This window comes from Ovis canadensis, chromosome 4 (genome assembly GCF_042477335.2).
Source record: "Ovis canadensis isolate MfBH-ARS-UI-01 breed Bighorn chromosome 4, ARS-UI_OviCan_v2, whole genome shotgun sequence".
Lineage (NCBI taxonomy): Eukaryota > Metazoa > Chordata > Mammalia > Artiodactyla > Bovidae > Ovis > Ovis canadensis.
This window is the reverse complement of record NC_091248.1, coordinates 130,179,574-130,203,236: the sequence shown is the minus strand read 5'-3', so window position 1 is coordinate 130,203,236 and position 23,663 is coordinate 130,179,574. Positions and strand designations below refer to the sequence as shown.

At 49.1% G+C, this 23,663-nt stretch overlaps 1 protein-coding gene across 4 annotated transcripts in view; it reads right to left on the bottom strand.

Annotated features, from left to right (window-relative positions):
* Window positions 1–350: 350 nt before the first annotated feature.
* Window positions 351–23,663, bottom strand: part of ACTR3B (actin related protein 3B) — a 70,061-nt gene continuing 46,748 nt past the window's right edge. For 3 of the 4 annotated variants that reach the window (XM_069588789.1, XM_069588787.1, XM_069588790.1), the window contains 7 exons: window positions 22,788–22,895; window positions 19,006–19,149; window positions 15,954–16,127; window positions 14,413–14,505; window positions 3,258–3,383; window positions 1,926–2,009; window positions 351–1,269 (listed from right to left, as the gene is read on the bottom strand). In XM_069588789.1, coding sequence (XP_069444890.1) covers window positions 1,174–1,269; window positions 1,926–2,009; window positions 3,258–3,383; window positions 14,413–14,505; window positions 15,954–16,127; window positions 19,006–19,149; window positions 22,788–22,895 — 825 coding nt within the window. In that variant the 3' untranslated portion in view covers window positions 351–1,173. The remainder of the gene's footprint in view (window positions 1,270–1,925; window positions 2,010–3,257; window positions 3,384–14,412; window positions 14,506–15,953; window positions 16,128–19,005; window positions 19,150–22,787; window positions 22,896–23,663) is intronic. The other variant, XM_069588788.1, reaches the window with a different exon arrangement.

Genomic DNA, 23,663 nt, shown 5'->3' with positions numbered 1-23,663 from the left:
TTCACCCAACGCTCACCAACAGCACACTGGCGTCTTCTATAAAACAGTTTCAGAAAGTTCACACAGGAAAAGGAAAAGATACATTGTCTGTAATGATTCTCACATACAATACTGCTTAGTGGTTAAACTTCATGTGGCTCAATCAAGTGTAGTCATTTTCTAGCAAGCATGTGGCAAAAGCGTTTCGCTCTGCTTTATTTTGCTCGTCTACAAACACGTCAGAACATGCCTCATGATTAGAAACGCTTTATGACGACACTCCATGACACCAACATCTACGCGTGCTCGCGGTCAAGCCAGTTGTACCAAAGAACCATAAAATACAAAATGATAGGAAATATAAACATCAATTTTGTATTTCAAGTTTATAACATTTTATTTACAAAAATAGTCTGGGAGGAAGAGGCTTTACAGTCCCATATTCTGCCTGGGCAGGGGGGGTGGGGGGTAGCTACTGTCACGTTCTAGGGTTTTCCCTACCTATTACTCTTAAGAGTCGCAGCTGAACTCCAGAACCCAACTGTGGACTAGAAGCTCGGGTGGAGAGGAGGGCGAGGGGGCGGGCCGAAAAGCGGGGTGAGGGAGGGCAGAGCTGTGTGAGGGGCGGGGTGGGGCGGGGCAATGGGTGGGGCGGGGTGAGGGGCGGAGCGAGGGGTGGGGAGCAAGGGCGGGGCGAGGGGCAGAGCTCTGTGAGGGGCGGGGGTGGGACGACGGGTGGGGGCGGGGTGAGGGGCGAGGGCGGGGTAAGGGGCAGGCACAGACGAGTGGGGTGGGGCATAGAGGAGCGGGGCGGGGAGATGGGCAAGGTGAGAGGGGGCGGGGGTTGGAAATGGGGTCTGGGTGAGGGGGTGGGGCGAGGGGTAGGGTTGGGCGAGTCAGAGAGGTGGGCGGGGGTGAGGGCGGGGAGATGGGTGGAGTGAGGGCGGGGAGGTGGGCGGGGCGAGGGGCGAGTGGGTGGAGTGGGGCGGGGCGAGGGGCAGGGCGAGGGCAAGGGCGAGGGCAAGGGCGAGGGGCGGGACGGGCGCGCAGATGGCTTTGCGAGCTGTCCGGCGGGCGGCGCCGCATGCAATGGGACACCACGCTCGCGCTCTATGTACAGGGCCCGTCGTCTCCGAGTCTGAAGGACACTTGCGCTCCGATGACACCACTGCGGGAGCGGTGCCCAAGCCGCCACTAAGACATGACCCCGAAGACGGGGTTGTGACGGCAGATGCTCGGGCCGCACTCCTCGTAGTCCTTCTTGGTGTGACAGACCTGCAAGAACTCCGGCTGCGAGAGGAGCGTGTACACGCGCCGGCAAGGCAATAGCATCAGACAGATGACCAAGCAGAGGAGACAAACCCCCACCCAAACCGCCACCCTCTCTCCTACCTCCGCCGCGGACTTTGCGAGCCTGAACTGCCAAACGGGAGTTTTATTTCGTTTTTTGAAAAACTTGCCCACATACATGCCCAGGCGCTCAATCGCGTCTGCCTCTTGGCAACCCCATGGACTGTCGCCTGCCAGGCTCCTCTGTCCATGGGATTTTTCAAACTTATTTAGCTTCTATTTAGGAACAACTAGGCTTGTTCGTCCTAAATTAGCAATTTGTTAGCTAGTCACAAATTTGAGGAGAAAAAGCAGTAATTACTCAGAAAAATTTCTGGAATTAATGATTAATGCGACATTGTAGGTGATTTTTAGATTCACTTATCTACAATATCTGTAACCACTAATTTGCAAGGATACTTATGAATTAGTGGTACTAATTTGCACCACTAGTGGTCATTAAAGTATTTTTTCTATCTCAGAATTACATGTGGGGCTGTTTAGAGCCACACACAATTAGAGCACACAGCATTTCATCTCGGGTAAGAGAGTATTAATTCAAACTACTCAACAGAGAACAGAGCTGGAAAGACAGCACAAGCCAGGAAAGGACTCACAGTCGAAGCCAGCATGGAACCTCCAAACCACACGGCGTAGCGCTGCATGTGGTGCGTTATCACCTGGACCTCCACGGGCTTGGGCTGCAAGGGAAGTGATGCCAGCTGACTGTCCTGTACAGAGGGCACCCTGGCGCCTTCCCACTGGGGGCCCTCCTCCCACCCCGCAGGCCCCACCCCCTCCCTGAAAGGAAGGTGCTCAACCCTTGAACGGCCAAGTCCAACGACCCCCAGCCCTGGTGGTACAGAGAGCAAAAAACACAAAGCAAGGGCAGCTTACCTCAATTTAAAGGTGTTTTCAAGAAGTAAACACTCCATGCAACTAACCTAGCTTATTTTTTTTAACTAAGCAAATTAGATGTTTTCACATCTAGAGATAATTCTAAGAAACACTTAAGAAAGATAGTGCTAAGTGGTGTCCAACTCTTACGACGCCATCGACTGTTGCCCGCCAAGCTCCTCTATCCATGGGATTCCCCAGGCAAGAATACTGGAGTGGGTTGCCATTTCCTTCTCCAGGGCATCTTCCCAACCCAGGGATCGAACCGGGTCTCCAACATTGCACACAGATTCTTTACCAACTGAGCTACATGAGAAGCCCAAGTGAAAGTGAAAGTCACTTAGCCGTGTCCAACTCTTTGCAAGTCCATGGACCATAGAGTCCATGGAATTCTCTAGGCCAAAATACTGGAGTGGGTAGCCTTTCCCTTCTCCAAGGGATCTTCCCAACCCAGGAGTCAAACCAGGGTCTCTGCATTGCAGGCAGACTCTACCAGCTGAGCTACCAGGGAGACCATGGGGCAGTAACACGTAGGTGTCCCCAAAACACTCTAAGAAATGATACCACCATGGGGCGATCCCAGGAGGTGAGGACACGCGGGTTTACTCCCATGGGCCCACACCGAACCCAACCCTGTAAACCCACCAGCTGGTTAAGGGTTATGCTCTTGAGGAACACACTGGAGTGCCATGCTCACACCAGTGATGAGAGCCTAATCAGAACGTCCCAAAGGACATTAGAGTTCCTCACTGACAAGTGATCCACCTCCTTGGGGTACTGGTCATCACAGGACACGCCTGATCTCTGACAACAGGGAAGAAACCACTGGCAGGCGCAGGGGGCAGCGGGGGGTGGCGGGGCTGGGGGAGAGTTGTGTTGCTGCATTGGGAGGTCCGCACCTGTCCTAACTGCACAGCTGGAGCGACTCCGGGCAACAGACCTCTGACTGTAACTTCACAGTGTGGCTAAGAAAGTGGCTCCAACTCATGTTTACCCCTCATGGCCCAGACCACCGCGGCGTCCAGCCCCGCCTGGCTGCCCAGAGGCCTCACCTTTATCCTGCCGCCACTGAGCTCCTCGCTGAGCTTCAGCCTGGCGTCCACCACCCTCTTTAAGTCTCTCTGCAGGCGACGTCCGAAATCCCTGAACATTGTCGAACCTCCCGAAAGAACGACATTCTAAAAGACACAAAACAGAGGTTTCCTCCCATGAAATCACCTGCCCACAACACACTCCCCACCCACCCTTCAGTCGTCTGAGTAATACACTTCAAGCTATATGAGAAGCTAATCACTGAGGCAAAGTCAGCACTATCAAGGAAGAAGTATGAATCAGGACTTCCCTGGTGGTCCAATGGTTAAGAATCCACCTTGCAATGCAAGGGACACAGGTTCAATCCCTGGTGGCAGAAGGAAGAGCCCTAGTGCCTTGGGGCAACTAAGTCCATGCCACAACTAGTGAGTCAGTGGGCCAAATGTACAGAGTTTCTAGAAGAAAATACTTCCTTAAAGTTTTCATAACTATGACATAGGCAGAGGAGAGGACATGCTCTGCTGGCTGTTTTCAGGGTACCTTCTCCAGTGGTAATTGGCTGGTTTCATGGAAATAAGACTGGTTCGCTAACTAATGTTTTATGATCATAAGAATGTTACATGAACTTATTATTTTCAACTCAAGTAACTGTTCAGAGTTATCCTGAGAGTTTAAATTTAGCTGATAGGCAGTGTTGGCTTTGGTCTATTATCACCTATGCTCGTTCCACTTTCAGAGTGGTGGAAAAAAACAAAAATAGAGAAATGAGTGAAATTACCAATACATGGATGCTGTCCATCTCATTTCAAGGGAAGCAACAATGCTTATCTTAATGATTTTGCACCTTAGAAATGGGAACATTTAGCCTCACAGGATTCTTAATCAATTTCCACGCAGAAAAGTAAGCAGATATTCTTCTAAGAGAAGTCTTTCAATACAATATCACAAATAGTAAAACTTCAATACTGTAATTTAAGCCCTTCACTCACAGGAAGGAAACAGCCTAGCCTCCTAAGGCAGACACCACAAGACGTGTGTACAGAGAGCTCTCAGCAGAAAGCCCGGCTCAGAGAAAGCATTTCTAATGCCCTCCTTAACTAATACCGTCTTTGAAGTCATGAAAGAACACTGTAACCCCCCACCTTACTTCACTGTTTGTACAGCACAGGCCAACGCAAACTCTTAAAATAAGGGTTTTTAACTCAGCGTTTAACAGCTGAGTAAATGTGTACTGAGGCTCCCTTTGGAAATCCTCATTTCACTAAGGTTCTCGTCTTACGCTCTAATCCATACACACGCCCTTCCCATCTCACCCCAGCCCACGTTCCCACCTCCTCCCTGGTCTCACCAGGTTCTTTCAGGCGCTGCTCTCCCCACGGGACGTCACTGTGTCTCAAAGGTCCTGGCCCCCTGCCCTCCGATCAAGGGGCCCCACCTTCCCTGAGTGTGAACAGTCAGGGGTCAGGGACTCATGAGGCACTCCGCACGCTTATCCGTTTACACGGCCCCACACGGCCTGAGAGCCGGCTGTTGCAGGCACAGAACCTGACCTATCGCAAGAGGGGAGACGCAGACCGTACACCCAAATGAACAAAGAACAGCGGTGTCACCCTGGCAGGTGGCACACGCCAGGGAGGAAGCCCTGAAGCGGGAAGGGGGAACGGAGCGTGAGGGGGGCTGAGATGGACCTGGATCGGGCTGCCCGGGAAGCCTCGCTGGAAGCCAACGACCCAGCAAGGACGTGAAGGCATAGAGGAAGTGGGTCAGGGACGCGCCTGGAAGAGCTCCCTGGCAGGGGCGGCAGGTGCAAGGGCCCTGGGTTAGAAATGTGCTCAGTGTGTCTGTGAAGCGGCCAGGAGGGAAACAAGGGAGGCTGGGGTGCAGAGAGGTGGACACGACCTCCATGACCGTCCTGCTGGACCCTGACATGACTTCCCAGTGGGCTCCCCAATCCTGTCTTATCTCCCCCAGGCGACTCCCAGCACAGCACCTTGGTGACCACGATAAAGCTTGTCACCCAGTCACTACTCCTGCCCTCAACCTCCTGGACAGCTTCTTGGCGCTCTCACGCTGGGAGCTGAAGCCCTGCCATCAGCCTCCATGGCCCTGGGCCACTGCGTGGGCTGCTCACTGCACAACTCCAGGCCTGCCAAGCATTCAGGTCAGGGGCTGGCACCTCCCTCCAGGCACCAGTCTGTGCCACTGACTCCTCCAGTACAACCTGGGGGATGCGGTAGGCATGGCCTTTCCGTTTCTGAAAGGTTTTGGGGTGGCAGGGCTATCAGTGGGATTTACTGCACACTGAATAAATGAGTAGGTTTGCTAGACCTTGCCATGCCCACTCAGACGCCATGCTCACCTGCCCGCGTCTGCACACAGGTCTTCTTGGCCTCAGCCGCCCTGTCCTTCACCCGTCCACCTCTACCTGGACCTTCTGGGAATCAACTTCAGCTGAAGGGGACCCTCTCTCCTGTACTGCCATCATGCAGAGTCTTTATGAAGGTCTCATAAGAAGTAAAATCTCAAAATGTATTCACCTGCTGAAAGTCTTAGCAAGTCTGATTACTGATTTACTAAATTACGTAATTCCTCCCTTTTCCTTAACTGAGTCAATTCAAATAATAAAAAATGCATATTTCAACAACTACTTTATCAGAATAAAATGTTTTTAAAATGTAGCATTTTCTGAACTAAACCAAAACTCAGCAGTAGCCACAGGACTGGAAAAGATGTTTTCATTCCAATCCCAAAGAAAGGCAATGCCAAAGAAAGTTCAAACTACCGCACAATTATACTCATTTCATAGGCAAGCAAAGTAATGCACAAAATTTTCCAAGCCAGGCTTCAACAGTACATGAACTTCCAGATGTTCAAGATGGACTTAGGAAAGGCAGAGGAACCAGAGATCAAATTGTCAACATCCGTTGGATCATAGAAAAAGCAAGAGAATTCCAGGAAAACATCCACTTCTGCTTCACTGACTATGCCAAAGCCTTTGACTGTATGGATCACAACAAACTGTGGATAATTCTCAAAGAGATGGGAATACCAGACCACCTGACCTGCCTCTTGAGAAATCTGTATGCAGGTCAAGTTAGAACCAGACATGGAACAACAGACTGGTTCCAAATTGGGGAAGGAATAGGTCAAGGCTGTATATTGTCACCCTGCTTATTTAACTTATATGCAGAGTACATCATATGAAATGCTGGGCTGGACAAAGCACAAGCTGGAATCAAGACTGTCGGGAGAAATATCAATAACCTCAGATATGCAGATGACACCACCCTTATGGCAGAAAGCAAAGAGGAACTAAAAAGCCTCTTAATGAAAGTGAAAGAGAAGAGTGAAAAAGCTGGAATAAAACTCAACATTCAAAAACTAAGATCATGGCATCCAGTCCCATCACTTCATGGCAAATAGATGGGAAAACAATGGAAACAGTGAGAGACTTCATTTTCTTGGGCTCCAAAATCACTGCAGATGGTGACTGCAGCCATGAAATTAAAAGATGCTTGCTCCTTGGAAGAAAAGCTATGACCCACCTAAACAGCATATTAAAAAGCCAAGACATTACTTTGCCAACAAAGATCCATCTAGTCAAAGCTTTGGTTCTTAAAGTAGTCAAGTACAGATGTGAGAGTTGGATCATAAAGAAAGCTGGGTGCCGAAGAATACTTTTGAACTTTGGTGTTGGAGAAGACTCTTAAACGTCCCTTGGACTGCAAGGAGATCCAACCAGTCCATCCTAAAGGAAATCAGTCCTGAATATTTACTGCAAGGACTGATGCTGAAGCTGAAACTCCAATACTTTGGCCACCTGACTGCAAAGAACTGACTCACTGGAAAAAAGACCCTGATGCTGGGAAGGACTGAAGGCAGGAGGAGAAGTGGACGACAGAGGATGAGACGGTTGGATAGCATCACCGACTTGACGGACACGAGTTTGAGCAAGCTCTGGGAGACGGTGACCGACAGGGAAGTCTGGCGTGCTGCAGTCCATGGGGTCGCAGAGTCGGACACGACTGAGGGACTGATCTTATCTGAAAAAGTAAAAACTCAAAATGCACTAACTTGCTGGAAGTTTTAGCAAGACTGATTACTCATTTACTGAATTAAAGAATTCCTGCCTTCCCTTAACTGAGTCAAATAACAAAAATGCATATTTCAACACTTTATTGGGATAAAATTTTTTAAAACACCACAGCATTTTCTCTGAACTAAACCATAACATTATGGTGTCATTTCAAATTCCTGGCCACACTATGAACAGTCCTAATGGTGACCAAAAGCTTATTTAACAGGTGCCGGGTGATGGTCGCTGTCCCACATCAGTAAGCCTCACAAGGCGTTATAAAGCAGGCGTTGCCACACCATTTCACAGATAAAAGAGCAGGGCCAGCAGTCAAATCACAGCCCGGAGCCACACAGCAAGTAAGCTGCACGCCTGACCGCACAGCCCGACCTTGTGGCCATGACGTTGAGAGATCCTAATAAAATGGCGGTAGTTAACATTCGCAAAGTACTGCCTACACCCGGGCCCGAGCTCTACCCTGCGCATGCGTTCTCTAAGCGAATCCTCGCGAGAGTTCTGAGGGACCGTTACTCTGACGGTACCCACCATGCTCCAGGGCAGGCGGCGGCTCTGAGAGCGCGAACCGTCCTGCACCAAACTGACGCCGCCTGACGCCTCAGGCAGCAGGAAGAAGCCCCGCGGTCTGGCTCCGGAGCCTACACTCTTACATGTTACGATACAAAAAATGACACTCCTCGAGAAACTTTCAACAAAAGCCTAAGTTCAATGTGATTCATTCTAAAGAAAATTTAAAAGACCAGGTGATCCTTTATCACACGGAACAAGAGCGGTGGGTAAGTTTCCAAGGTGCGGGTTTCTAGCAGTCCGTCCTCCTCAGGAAAGACGTTCCCCCAACACCCAGTTACCCCCTCCCACCACTCCCGTGGGATCCTGCCTGGAGATCCTGACGAGCTCAGAGCCCACTGACCCACACGAGTATCTCAACATGTCAGAAGGCGTCGGCTCCATCCCGTCAGCAAATACTCAGACCGGAAACTGCCCATCAAGAAGCATCACTAGTCAACACACCACCAAGTGTGTCCTGGGAGAGAAGGAAAGCTTGACCTGAGCTAGAAAAATATCAAAAACTTAAAACGCAGGAAAAGAAGCTGGACACTGAAGCAGATGAAGGGTGGAGTATTATACCATAAAAAAATGATGCTTCTGAAAAATGTTAATTCCTTAAGACAATGTTCACAACACAATGCTAGGTTAATATACAAGATACTAAATATAAATACAGCATGATATATTTACCTACCTAACTATATTTCAAGAAAAGGAGAAAGACAAAGTGAGAACTGCTTTATTAAAAATTTTGCTACTTCTCAAATTTTCTAAATGTATTTTAATCTGGAAATAGTCATCTCTGCTCATCCAGAGTCTAGGTTTTCCTCACTGTGTTTTCACAGTGCTGTCCACTGACTTGCTGAAAGTCCACAGACCCCAATCTGCACAGCACACCTTTCACTCATCTGCTGTTGAGACCCCTATAGTGGACTGGACTTTTCAACAGGTCCTTACTTTGCTACATAAATGTCTATTCCATGATGTGAAATAGAAAGTCTCAGTCATAATTACCTCTATAGGACAGGCCCTGTCTTTATGCCAGTAAAAAACATCCTGGCCAACATCATCATATACCCTACCCAGACCTTTTTAAGTAGAAACACAAAGTCTGTATTAATAGTAAAGTCCACTGAATACCTTATATGGGATTAAAAATGACAAAAGTTCCACTCCTGTAACATTAAGTATTTTGTGCTAGAGGCTCTATCCTTATTCTTCATCCAGCTTGACAGATTTGCAGCGCCCCCGCCCACCATCCTATGTACCTCAGCCGGCTTCCTCTCTAAACTGTAGACACAAAATAGCTGCATGTTTTGTTGGGATCGCAGTATTTGGGTTCCTCTTGGCTCAGCTGGTAAAGAATCCGCCTGCAATGCGGGAGATGTGGGTTCGATCCCTGGGTTGGGAAGATCCCCTGGAGAAGGGAAAGGCTATCCACTCCAGTTTTGTGGCCTGGAGAATTCCATGGACTATACAGTCCGTGGAGTCACAAAGAGTTGGACAGGACTGAGCGACTTTCACTTCACTTCTTCACTCGTCCCTGAAGAGATCTCCATGCCAACTGCTCCCTGCAGGCTGGGAAAACCTCAGAGTGACTAGCTGCTAACAGTAGTTCTCAATTCAGCTGCACATCAAAATCATCTAGGAAGCTTTTAAAATCCAGATGCCCAGAAAATATCAGACTCTCAGGGTGAGACCCAGACATCTGTGTACTTTACTGCTCCTGGGATGATGCCCACAGACAGACAGGGCCAAAAACATCTTGTTTCCAGCAGCATCTGCTGCCTGGAATGACTTGGCCTCGTGGGGAAGTCACAGGCCAAGAGCTCTCACATGCTAGTCCTCTCCAGACCCAACTTCCATCACACTTAGAGACTAAACAGAAAAAGGGGCGTGTGAATACCCCTTTTAAAAATTAATTAATTTTTAAATTTTTCTTTTTCGCACAGGCTTTCTCTAGTTGCAGCCAGCAGGGGCTCATTGCAGTGTGTGGGCTTCTCACCACGGTGGCTTCCCTTGTGGAGCAAGGGTTCAGTAGTTGAGGCTCGCAGGCTCAGTAATTGTGGTGTGTGGGCTTAGTTGCTCTGTGGCATGTGGAATCTTCTTGGACCAGGGATTGAACCCATGTCCCTTGCATTGGAGGCAGATTCTTACCCACTGGGCCATCAGGAAAGTCCCATGAATAACCTCCTTATCTACAGGACAGACTGAAATAAAAATTAGATTATGACTACTCCTTTTGTCTAAAACAATTGTTTGGCTTTTTTGAAGTATCTCAGTTTTCAAAGGTACATTGTGTTCTCCACCAACTTCTTTTTCTTGCCTACTAGCCTTACGAACATGTTAACTCAAGGCCCGAGGAGATCTCGGGGGTTTTCAGTAGGGCCTATAATAAGCCTTCTGCTCACTTCACCTACAGTTTCTGCGACTGGGCCTGGGAAACACAAGAAATCCTGGCCCTACTGGTCCGGGTGGTGCCTTGGGAGCAGGTGAGGCAAAGGGGAAATACCCTCCTCTGAAGCCAAGGGCAGGCCTCAGGGCCCCAGGGAGCTGCCTCAGAGCCTTCCCCGCAGGTTCCCCTATGGCCCTCTCCACCACCAGAGCTGACCGTCTGAGCCTGTGGGGACTGGAGGGACCAGGCACGAAAGCAGAAGTCAGGAGCCCAGCCTCCTGCAGGGCCTGGTGCCTGCGTGGGTAACCCAACAGGGCTCGGCAGACAGCAGTCATGAGTGTGCGTTGGTGCAAACCTGCTTCCTGCTTCCTGGGTGGTTTACTGAGCACTTGGCAGCCCCATGGCAGGTGCCGGGGACACTGACAAGAGTGGGCCCAGCAAGCAGGAAGAAGCATCAGCAACAGAGAAGGAAATGACAGTAAGACTGGAGAGGAAAGATATGATCCCAAAGACATGCTCACTCAGCTCTCCAGAGCATGATGCCCGTGTGCTCTGCAGAAGCACTTGTATGTAGCATGTCTCTAACCAGAAGAGGGCTTTAGAGTTACTCGTAAAATCCCACTAACCGTACATCCATGCATTTCATGAACACAGACGTCATGGTGGAAGGTTCTGTCCACAGCAAGCTCATGTCCACTCTCACAAGGAGGAGCTGACGACAGGAAGCGGGACCACAAGTACAGAGTGAATCCGAAGAACAAGGCTGCCTACCCGAGAGCCTATAGCAGAGCAGTGGCCGGTGGGGGCCACAGGTCTCGGGGACAGAGAAGCCCGACAACCACACTAACTCAAAAGATACAAGCACGCCTACGTTAACAGCAGCTTTATTTACAATTGCCAAGACGTGGAAGCCATCTAAGTGTCCATCAAGAGATGAATGGATAAAGATGTGGTACGCATATACAATGAAATGTTACTGAGCCATAAAATGAATGAAATAATGCCATTTGCAGCAACATGGATGGACTTGGAGGGCAATAGGCTAGAGGGATAAGGCAGAAAAAAAGTACTGTATGGTATCACATATATCGAATATAAAAAATAAAACTAATGAACATAACAAGAAATAAGACACAGCTATAGAAATAATCTGTTTCCCTGGTGGCTCAGCTGGTAAAAAATCCACCTGCAATGCGGGACACCTGGGTTCAGTCCCTGGGTTGGGAAGATCCCCTGGAGAAGGGAATGGCTATCCACTCCAGTATTCTGGCCTGGAGAAGTCCATGGACTGTATAATGCATGGGGTCCCAAAGAGTCGGACACAACCAAGCAACTTTCACTTTCACTTTTCATAGAGAACAGTCAGTGGTTACCAGTAGGATCAGGGGAAGAGGCAAGACAGGGGCAGGGGATTGAGAGATACAAACTATTCTGCATAAAATAAGCTACAAAGATACTGTACAACTCAGGAAATATAGCCAGTATTTTATAATAACTACAAGTCCAAGACCAATTTGCTCCATTTAACCTAGGTCCATCTAGTTCTGGGGCTCAGGGTCGTCCTCTATTAAGTAAGGAAGGAGCTCAGGCTACCAGGCCATCTCTACTTCCTATAATTCTACTGAACGTGAACTCAACTGTCTAAAGAGAGAAATCTCATCCCATCATGAACCTTTGTAACCACTGACACAAGTTTCACTTCCATTACAATGAAATGAAGACTAGAGAGAGCACAGCTGTTGCATGCTTTCATGGACATGAAGACACAGCTAATGCCAGGTGAGATTTAAGAAGTAAAGAGAACAAGGCATGAATTTTACTAAACTGAATACTCTCCTCTGTCTCTAGTTTCCCTTTCTTGCACATTTTATTGGAGGAGAGAGATGTTTAATTAAGCACATGTAACAATAAAAATCAAATCCCACTGGCCTCCAAAGTCAAATTCCCTGGGGTTCTCAGTCCCTTTGCCGGATCCCCAGGTTGGGAAATCTTTTGTGGGTCCTAGAACTTTCTTAACAGTGCAAGAATTTCTTTGGTATAATTGTTCTGCCTCCTGAGAAATCTGTATGCAGGTCAAGAAGCAAGAGTTAGAACTAGACATGGAACAGTGCACTGGTTCCAAGTTGGAAAAGGAGTATGTCAAGGCTGTAAACTGTCACCTTGTACATCATGTGAAATGCTGGGCTGGATGAAGCACAAGCTGAAATCAAGATTGCTGGGAGAAGTATCAATAACCTCAGATATGCAGATGACATCACCCTTATGGCAGAAAGTGAAGAGGAACTACAGAGCCTCTTAATGAAAGTGAAAGAGGAGAGTGAAAAAGCTGGCTTAAAGTTCAACATTCAAAAAATGAACATCATGGTATATGGTCCCATCCCTTCATAGCAAATAGATGGGGAAACAATGGAAACAGTGAGAGACTTTGTTTTCTTACAGGCTTTATTTTCTTTATTTTCTTGCAAAATTACTGCGGATGGTGACTACAGTCATGAAATTAAAAGATGCTTGCTCCTCGGAAGAAAAGCTATGACCAACCTAGACAGAATATTAAAAACAGAGATACTACTTTGCTGACAAACGTCTGTCTAGTCAAAGCTACAGTTTTTCCAATAGTCACGCGTGGATGTAAGAGGTGGACCATAAAGAAAGCTGACCACTGAAGTATTGATGCTTCTGAACTGTGGTGTTGGAGAAGACTCTTGACAGTCCCTTAGACTGCAAGATCAAACCAGTCAGTCCTAAAGGAAATCAGTCCTGAATATTCATTAGAAGGACTGAAGCTGAAGCTCCAATACTTTGGCCACCTGATGCGAAGAACTGACTCACTGGAAAAGACCCTGATGCTGGGAAAGATTGAGGGCAGGAGGAGAAGGGGACAACAGAGGATGAGATGGTTGGATGGCATCACCAACTCAATGGACATGAGTTTGAGCAAGCTCTGAGAGTTGGTAATGGACAGGGAGGCCTGGTGTGCTGCAGTCCATGGGGTCGAAAATAGTTGGACATGACTGAGCAACTGAACTGAACAATAAAAATCAAATTATAATTTGTTTTCACCCATAAAAAGCTGTCTACACAGGAAAATGTTCCTATGTAGAAAATGTTCCTACATAGGAAATAGTAAAAATAATATTTGTTAACTATAAAATTTCAAACAATTTTAAAACACAGAAAGTAGAAAGTAAAAATCCATCTCCCAACCCCAAGGTATTTTATTTTGAGTCTGGCATATATCATTCAAAACCTTTTCAAAGGTTTTACATACATATATGTATGTATGTATGTATATATACATACACAAACTACATTTTAAATCAAATCATAGTATATATAAATTTTACGATTTGCCTTCTCACTTAACAGATACTATAACGTCTTTTCATTTGCATTTTCATTGATTGGCCTCATTCTTTTTGAAGACTGCACAGTACTCTACTGTGTACGCCCTCACTCCTGGGCCTGATGGCCTCCTCTAAGCTCAGCCCCGAGCTGAGAAGGTAAGACTCGGCAGAGGCTGCGGGCCCAGAGCATGAGGCAGAGAGCAACCAACCACAGGTGAAGAAGGGCCAGCTGACCGACACTTTCTGCTCTCAATATCCAGCTGTCAGCAATACCTCCTTTTATCCTGTAATTACAGAGACTAGCCTTTTCTCATTTCAGGTTTCAAAGCTCCCTGGTCACACAGAATCCTGGATAACGTTATCACATGGGCATTCCCACCTGACGCTTCAGTCGGGATCTGACTTCTTTCTGGCAACAGTGCATGTGGGACAAACCTAAACACGCGTGAAGCAAGACCAGCGAATTCATGGAGAGCAGGCGGGGAAGGGCTGCTTTTATCTTTCGGTCACTATGCAGGGTTAAAACTGTCCAATTTAAAATACAGCTGGCCAGATAAGAATAAAGATACAAGAAGACTTAAATTAAAAACTTCCGGTTAACAGTCCTATTTCCAAACATTTACATCATCGCCACTCCAAGAATAATATTTCACCAGTATGTTGGCCTTTAACAAATCCTACAAGCCCCCGGTGAGCCAGGAAGGTCTGCACACTGATGTTAAGAACCTATTCTAAGAATACTGGGCCTCAGGCTGTGGGATGAAACCCGAGCGCCTCCCCCAGGCGGCTGATACCTTATACAGCGGACGGCGAACGTCGATGGGGCAGTTCTGTATGACTTCATCAACAACCTCCGAGATGGACTCCATGAAATCCGGGTTGGCAAACTGAATTTTGTCCAAACATAAAAGAAACATTACACACTTCTCTCAATAACTTTTTTTTAAGTGACTCTAATAAATACAGAATGTACTGTAACTTTTAAAACCGTCAGGCTGCAATGACCACGTCAAATATTGGTATGTCAAACGAACCCAAGTGAGTGTGCATGGGGTGACTGACGGTGACTCGTCCCGGCGACACGTGTGGGCTCACTGAGGGGAAAACATCACACAGGAGCCAAGAGCGCCCGGCCCTGCATCAGGGGACACTGGGAATCCTGCTGCCCGAGACTGTAAGTCACATGTGTGTGACGTGTGTGATGTTATGGAAATACTGTGAGTACAGAACAAGTGTATCACTTGTGAGTATTAACGTCATCTAACAACCAGCCCAGGATACAAGAGAAAACACAGCCAGTGAACAGTCACACTGTAAACCTGAGCCAGAAGCCTGGCGGAGGCGCAAGGGCGACGGCTCGAAGGGGTGGCTTTTTAATGAAACTATGGTAAAGGTCACGTCACTGCGTAAACAGTCTTTGACTCAGTTCTGGAAGTCAAATAAGGTAAAGTGTAAAAGAATTCAATTTTAAAAATTTGAACTATGCTTTAAAAATCAAGGACACCTTTAGTGAACTCAGGAAGGTAACACGGGGTGCCCTCCAGCTGTTCACTGGCCATGGTCAGTTTCGTGCCTGTTTTAAATCTATAATATCAAAAGGCACGAATGCGGGTTAAGATTGTGGTGAGGCAATACTGTGAGCCATCTCCCTGCACGAAAGGTCACACACACCTGGAGACAGGCAGCAGCGTGTAACCGACCTAGCAAAAGCAAACTGCATTAGAAAAATAAACCAAAATACGAATACAACCCATTTTATTACATCTTAAAATGCTGTCTCTCCATTACTGTACCTGCAAGAGTTAATAATAACTCTCTGTGACTATAGTTAACACAGCGAGGCCTGTAATTCCTAAAGCCCGTCTAACTGCTGGAAAGGCTGCTGCTCAGACAGGAGCTCTAACTTTAATCTGCAGCAGGAAACACGGCAGGACCCACCGTCTGGGGTTCAAAACTGGAGTTGGGGCGGACGTTCACAAAGCATGGAAAGGTCACGTGCCCTCCTACACCCACACTGAGGGTCTGCTGGGATCAACCAATTTTCTGGTTACTGTGAGAGCAACTCCATCTCCACTATCTTCTATTGCTCTTAATCTTCTGATTAAGCGTCTTCCTAATCACTTGTTATCTATCTTTTCAACAGAGAGCCAGGTCTAAAGAGGGCAGCAGTCAAGGAGGTGATCACACAGGGTGCTCTAACAGCTGCAGAGGGTGGGGCGGGCGCCCGGCGGTCCTCACGGGAAGGCGGCCCGAGGACTGCTGCCTACAGACACCAGGGGGCAGCATCGCTGCACCACACACGCACACTTCGCTCTCCGAAAGCCCGCCTCTTTACCTCCGGGTGAAAGAAAATCTCAGGGCCCAGGAACCTTTCGTAGCCGACATCTATGACGAACTTCTTCTGGTTGATGGCGTTGATCCCTGTGTACTGTTTGATCCACTTCCGAGGATCCACGTCGTACTTGGCGAACTCCTTGACTATATCAGGGCAGATGTAGCAGTATTTCTCCTGCAGACAGACACACACACACACACAAAGTCACCAGAGTCTGCCTCTGACCAAGACCCAGTAACCCCCAGCCCTGGACACCCCAAAACCAGTCCTGCCTGCTCATCACAACTCCAGTGCGGACGCGGCCAGGCCTCACAGACTCTTCATGACTCTGCTCCGGACTGTGAGTGAACCTGCTTGCTTTGCAGCTCAGCTACGCATCTTAGCCTTTCCCTCATATTCTGCTGCTGATCAGCTGAAGTACTGTCTGACTAAGTATCTTGTACTAAGTATCTCGTCTCCATCTCCTGTCTCCTTATTCCTTGTGGGCCCCACACGGCACCTGCCCGGGCACTCACAGCCGTCCACCCTGACCAGCAGACCTGCGCTGCAGCCCCACACTGAGCACGGCCGACTTCACCCGGATGCCGAACACGGCTGATCCCGGGTCGTGAACCTGCTGTGCAGTCTGACACGGCAGGGCCACCAACTCCACAACATGGACACACTGGACTCACAACAAAACACACACACACCGCTGCCCACTGGAGCACACACTCCAGCGCAGTCAGGAGAGTAAGCACCGACCGTGGCGAATAGGCAAACCACACGGCACCTTACAAGGCGCCAGGTGCCACGGATGAAAGAAGAGGCCGACGGGCAGGACGGAGCGGCCGCGCGCTGCGGCCTGAGAACCGCTCCTGGTTTTCACCCGGACACCAGCACCAGCCTGAGATGTGCCCAGTGTCTCCCTGGCGTCTGGTGGTGCTCCCCTGGAGATCTCTGGTCAATCACCTGTCCTGAGAGCTGACCTCAGCAGAGCAGCAGCTGGCTCTTGGGTACCAGATCCTGAAATAAAGCTCCCTGTGGGCAACGTGGGCTGTGTTCACCACCAGGCGCAGAGCTCATGCTCACCGCACATTCTAGGGCCTCTGAAGGTGGCTTCACGATAGTAAGTTTGAAGTGTCCTAGAATCCCTGAAACAGACCCTAATGCCATCCTTGATACACTCTGTCAAATTATGAGCTCCACAACACTGTGCTCGTTAATATCACAGTGAGTCTGCGCGACTGCCAGTCTGCAGACTGCAGAAACATGCCGCTGCCCTGGAGGCCTGCTCAGCTTCTCAGGGCACCGCAGCTGCTCCAAGTGACGGCACGAACACCTCAGTGACGCTGCACGGGGCACGGCCGTGTCTGCACTAAGCTCTGGACCCCTGGATGCCTGCTCTGCTTCTCAGGGCACCACAACTGCTCCAAGTGACGGCACGAACACCTCAGTGACGCTAGATGGGGCGCAGCCATGTCTGCACTAAGCTCTGGACCCCCGCTGCCAGGCCCGTGAGTGCCAGGCCCACCAGCCTCAGGCCTGCGGAGACCACCCCTGTGGGGTGCGGGGGCCGCACCACCTTTCCAGGACACCCCCGCCCCGGTCTCAGGGAGGAGTGAGCGGAGGACTAACCACAGGCCAGGCAGCTGGGTGGAGGGACAAGGGTCTCTCAGCCCCAGCTAAGCCACACACTGTGCGGCCTGAACACACCAGATTCAGGGTCAGGGTCAGCACTAGGCTCCAGAAGGCCCACGACAAAGGAAAGGCCACCACCACAGGGACCCGGAAAGCAGCCCCCTAGTCACCGCTCAGGGCTCTGCTCCCCCACATCCACCCCGAGGGCCGGTCACATGCATGACAGAGGGGGCGGGGAGGGGACGAGAAGAAAGGCGAGGAAAGGAGGGCAAATGGGGGAGGTTTCAGTCTAAAAGGACACTTCCGTGAGCTTCCCAGGGGGAGAGGGCGGATCTGGGGTTGGGCCGGGGCTGCAAGTTTGGCTCTGAGGTGCCCCCTCCCTGGAAGCTCCTGTCTTGGACACCCAGGGCAGCAGGGGCCCCTCCTTGCAGGAGCCGCAGCCCCAGAACACCTGTGCTCAGCTCACCGAGGGCGGGGAAACAAGGGAGTGCCCCCTTGCTCCCTTTCCTTCAAGCCCCCTACTGGGTGCTTAGTGGGGGACAGGCAGGGGAGGCTGAACTCCCTGAGGTTCAGATGCTGTGTGCTCTATGAGAAGGGGAGACGCCCAGGGCCTCCTGTCGCCCCCGCACTTAAATGCTTCTCTGTAAGCAAAACCCTTGCTCTTCATCTGTATGATAATCGCCCTTGTGTTATGAAGACCCTCTTGCATTTTGGCTATAATAAAAAACAGTAATTTGTCCTGATTTTCAGTAATTTGTCCTGATTTTCAACCTGGAAAGAAAGCTCCTTTAAAAAGGGTCTATCGGCTGCTACATACAGAGAAACACAAAGACCAGACTGATGAGCCCGGTCCAGCGGGCACTTTTAGAAAGGCTCGGTAGGACGTTTTTCTTCTCATCTTACTGATTTGATCTTTAAAGCCCTCAGAAACCTTTCCAGCACGGTCATTACAGTCTAGAAACGACAGGGGGTGGGGTGGAGGGGCGCCATCGATGACCCCACCCTGGAACAGCATCACTCTGAGCTGTAATTCACAGGGCTCAGAACCACACTCTACAGGTGCTGGAAATGCGTCTGAATGCTGGCTGACTTCACCAGACTCCTGACGTCACTGCTGCTGCTCTCTAAGCTACAGATGAACTTGGAGGGCGGGGAAGCAGACACGCTCAGCTACCTGAAGTTCTAACCTAATTAGGCTCCTTGAAATGATGCTGGCCTGGGTCTGGGGCTCAACCCCGGCCACCAAGCTGCCCTCATTAACAGCAGGAACCCCCACAATCATAAATGGTTGGAGACACACGTTCTCTCAGGGAGGGAGGAGGAAGGAAGATGAAGCTGGGGGCAGGGGCGGGGCTGGGGGCAGTGGCAGCAAGGGAACCCTCCAAACACCATTTCTCTCTCCCCCAGACAACCTGCCCCCACCTGTCTCTACCTTGATGGCTTTGGCGGTCTCCAGCGACTGCTCCGGGGGGATCCCCGCCTCCCGCTCCCGCAGCAGCTGCTGGATGAAATAGGTGATGTCCCGCCCTGCGATGGGGATGTGCTTGATGCAGCTTCCAATCACGTAGCCTTCTGCCTAGGGAAGGAGGGAAAAAGACAAGGGGGAGGGCTGTGAGCAAGTCCAGGAGGCACGGGCTCCCAGCGCCGAGTCAGCCCTGCCCGCCCAGCACCACGGCGGTTCCCGCGGCCACACACGCTGTCTGCGGAGGGCTCGCTCGGGCCTGGAGCCGAGTGTGGTTCCGTTAGTAGAACCTGACGTTTTCATCAAGAATGTGAAGAGAAAACCCTATAAAACTGTTCATTTCCAAAAAGTACGGCTGCCAGTCAGAACAACGGATGAATCCTCCTTTCGTTCTCTAACAAAAAGGAAAAAGTTTTATTTATAAGTGTTACAGCAACTAGAAATGGACCTGTAGTGAAAAGTCAGCAATCTGGTTAGCAGGCGGGACACAGATTCCAACCACCTGGACTCAGTCCGGTTCCACAGGCGTGGGCTGAGGGACCGTGGATGCTGGTAACACGTTTCAGCCTCGACGCCCTCATCCATAATGTGGGGCAAATGGGGTGGGTGTTGGTGATAAAGCTTTCATGGGTAAGTCCAGCACCTAGCCTGTCCCGGGCAGGTAGCAAGCGCCCAATAAGCAGTCCCCTCCACCGTAGAGTGAGCGGCACTGCTCAGGGATGATGACTGGTCAGCCCACCTGAGCGCTCCACATGGGGGACCACACTGGGAGGGACTGGGCTGTCCTCCGCCAGTGCCAGCAAGGAGCTGCAGCCCGGTGCCCTGCACACTGCCCTGCAGGCACAGCTGCCACAGAAGCCAAGCTGGGCGCCTCCAGCTCGCTCCAGGGAGCTGACGGTCAGCGAGGAGCCCGACCCCAGCTTCCTCGAGTGAAGAAGGGACCCTCAGAGTCTCCCGTGAAGCCCTGTCTCCTGGGCCACGAGCCCCTGGGACAGAGCAGACAGAGGCTGCTCCATGTTACGGCGCGTCAGTCCTGACAACTGTAAGCACAGACACCATCACAAGTCAAGCCACAGGAACAAGTCCCTGAGCTCCTCCTGGGGTTTCTTCTGACGCAACTCCATCCAGCAGAGAAGCTGTGGCCTTTCCAAAGAGTCCAAGCCATTTATTAAATATTTTAAGATCAAGATAAAAGATATGAACAAATTATTAAAATAATAAAGATCAATATAAACACTCATAAGAGTATGAGCTCTCTCTGACACAAACCACTCACAATTTTTATATTCTATGCCTTGCGTTAGTCACTCAGTCTTTGTAACCTGCCAGGCTCCTCTGTCCATGGAATTCCCCAGGCAAGAACACTGGAGTGGGTTGCTGTTCCCTTCTCCAGGGGATCTTCCTGACACAGGGATCAAACCCAGGTCTCCCGCACTGCAGGCAGGTTCTTTACCATCTATGCTTTATATATAACACGTTCTAAAATGAATTCAACCAGTGTTCAATCAGCTTCATCACAGCATTAAATATATTAAAACGCCCCACAAAACCAACAACAGGAAAATAAATGAGTGATGCTATACCCAGAGGGTGGGCTATTACGTAGTGACTATTTTTTTCACAGAATATTTAACCATACATTAGGAATAAACCAATATGCAAAATATAAATTTAGGATTACACTGCACAATCAGAATACAAAATCAGACACAAAATATTCTAATTCTGCTTAATATACATGCACGTGTGTTTAGGAGCTTAGAAAGATGTAACCAAAAGCATAATGCAGTCCTCTGGGTGGGTATTACAGGTCTTTTTTTCCCTTCTCTATTCCTCCAGATTTTGTTCAACAAATGTAATTTTTATAATCAGGAAAATAATGGAAATATAAAACAGATAAAAAGCTGAACAAAAGCTTTCTCTGTGGGCCTGAACACCATGTACAAGTTTTCTTTTCTTCTCCTCAACCAGATGCCAGAGGGAGGCAAAGAGCAGGGTGCCGTCCAGACCCAGGTCTGCCCTGTCTCTGAGGGAATGACCTCAGCACAGAAGCCAGCCCTCAGCAGTAACCTCGAGGGTCTCCAACACCGGTCATGGCCCTCAAGAGCAGGGAGGGCTCAGGGCCCAGCGGAGGGTGCTCCACCGGCACAGAGAAGGCTCTGCCTCATCTCTCCTCACCCCCCGCCCCCGGGGCTGGGGCACGCTGGCAGGAGGGCAGGCAGGAAGAATGTGGCTGTATCTTCCTGAGTGTGGACACAAGAATCTTCCCCTGCAGTGAACGCTGGCCTTCCAGGAATTAAAGCTTTAGCATATTAGTATATCACTTCTCAAATGCCTGAAATGAAATGGTGACTATTTTTTCAATCAAAGTAAATGAATTACTTTTAAAGAAAACACCCAGTTTGCACTTTTAAAAGTTACACACACACACACACACGCACCCATATATGCAGAAAACACACGTGCAGTATCCATTGATAACTAGTAACAGGGCTGAATCTGAGTCTGGAGGAGGCAGATGAGGAAGCAGAGCGGGTCTGACTGTCCACTGTGCGCCCCCTGCAGGCAGCTCCAATTCATCTTTAAAAGAGCAAACCATGTTTGGGAATGCATGTAAGAAAGATTTTAAAATTAAAAAAATAAAATAAAATAAAAATAAAATAAAAATGACAGTCATGTAAGTTTTCTATAAAGTTTATAAAACTTAATAAATATACATTTTTAAGACTAAAAATAAATAAAGAAATAAAAGAGCAAACCAAATAATTTGCTTCCCCAGTGGCTCAGCTGGTAAAGAATCTGCCTGCAATGCGGGAGACCTGGGCTCGATCACTGGGTCGGGAAGATCCCCCTTGGAGAAGGGAACAGATACCCGCTCCAGTATTCTGGCCTGGAGAATTTTATGGAATGTATAATCCACGGGGTCACAAACAGTTGGACACGACTGAGTGACTTTCACTTTCAAATAATTAATTCAAATAGTCCACTGGACTGAAAGAAAAAACAGACAGTGTTCTCTTAAAGCCTGAATTAAGAAATCACTTCTCTAATACTTAGACATTTAAAAACAAAAAGTGACATTACAGGGTATTCTGCAGGCCAAAATGAACAATCATCCCCGGAAAGTGAAAATCAGTCATGTCCAACTCTGCAGCTCTATGGACTGCAGCCCCTCTGTCCGTGGGAGTCTCCAAGCAAGAATACTGGAGTGCGGCGCGATTCCATTCTCCAAGGAATCTTTCCAACCCAGGGATTGAAGCTCGGTCTCCTGCACTGCAGGCAGATTCTTCACCATCTGAGCCACCAGGGAATCTCCCTTTCTTGGCTCTTAAATAAGAAGCAAGAAGCAATTCCTCTAAAGCAGGAGCTGGGTCAAGCTACCCACCTCTTGTCACACAGCAAAGAGGTCATCCTGAGCTACTGAGACCCAAGCAGACAGCTCAGAACGTGAGCCAGGAAGACCCCCTGGTGATGTACCACGGGATCACGTGGAGCCCAGGAGACCCCAAACCACTGCTGACATTCTGACTGCAGGAACCGCCCACTGCAGATCCCACACTGCCAGCACCACGGACACTGGGCACTGTCTTCTTTCTCACATTCCTGGGTGTAAAAATCCTGCTACCTTTGCTGAGTACAGCCATGTCTTCTAAAGTGGTGTCTTAACTTCAGAAGGGTGTTTTCCCTTCGTCTCTTCCCTCACCTCCGATCGGGTGAGGCCCACAGAGTGAAGCCCTGAAGATGCTGCTTACCACTGGGATGGCATGGGTGACCCCGTCCCCGCTGTCAATGACGATCCCCGTTAACGTGCGTTCGCCCACCTGGCGCGATGTCCACGAGGCGGCCAGAGCCAGCACTGCCTGCACGGGAGACACGGAGACCATGAGCCTTCAGGGAGACTCTTCCCAAGGCCTTCACCTAAGGGTTCTCAGGCTCAGTCAAGCCTTCTCCTACTCAGCAAGTCTGAGTAACTCCTTCCCTTCCCCACCCTCCATCCTCCCCCCAGAATTCAGATCCCAGTCCCATGGGGGACTAGCATGCAAATTCTGTAGGCTTCACCTGAGGAGTCAAGCCTTCCGCAAAATAAAGCAGAGTCTTGCTAAGAAAAGCTGGTGAGAACCACCAGAGGTTGGGGCATGTGCTGTCTCCCAGATTAATTTTCTATGTTAACTCCTCCTCCTCCTTTTCCTTAGAAGTGAAGGACCAGAGTATGCAGAAAATATTTTGGGAGATACTTTTAAAAAATTTATTCCCAAAAATCTCAGTTTCTTTATATAGAATAGCAGGTAAACAACAACAACCAAAACCAACAAAAAACCCACATTAAGAACAATTAGCTTCTACACGCTCATGGAGCCCAAATCCCAAAGCGGGGACCCTCTAGAGACCCTTGTTTTGTTTTTCAACAAATTCTATAGCATCTTTTCCTTTTTATGATCAGAAGTGAAAGAAGCCAAAAAAGAACCATTGTCTCAAGCTTGTCACCCACATACCTTAGATGCTAATGTATGTGAAAAGACAAAAGCTGGACAACTCCACACCAGCAATAAAAACATAGATCCCAGAACATGTTTGTACAGCATTTGAGCTCAAACCCAAATACTGTGTGTTTGTATGCGTGTGGTTCA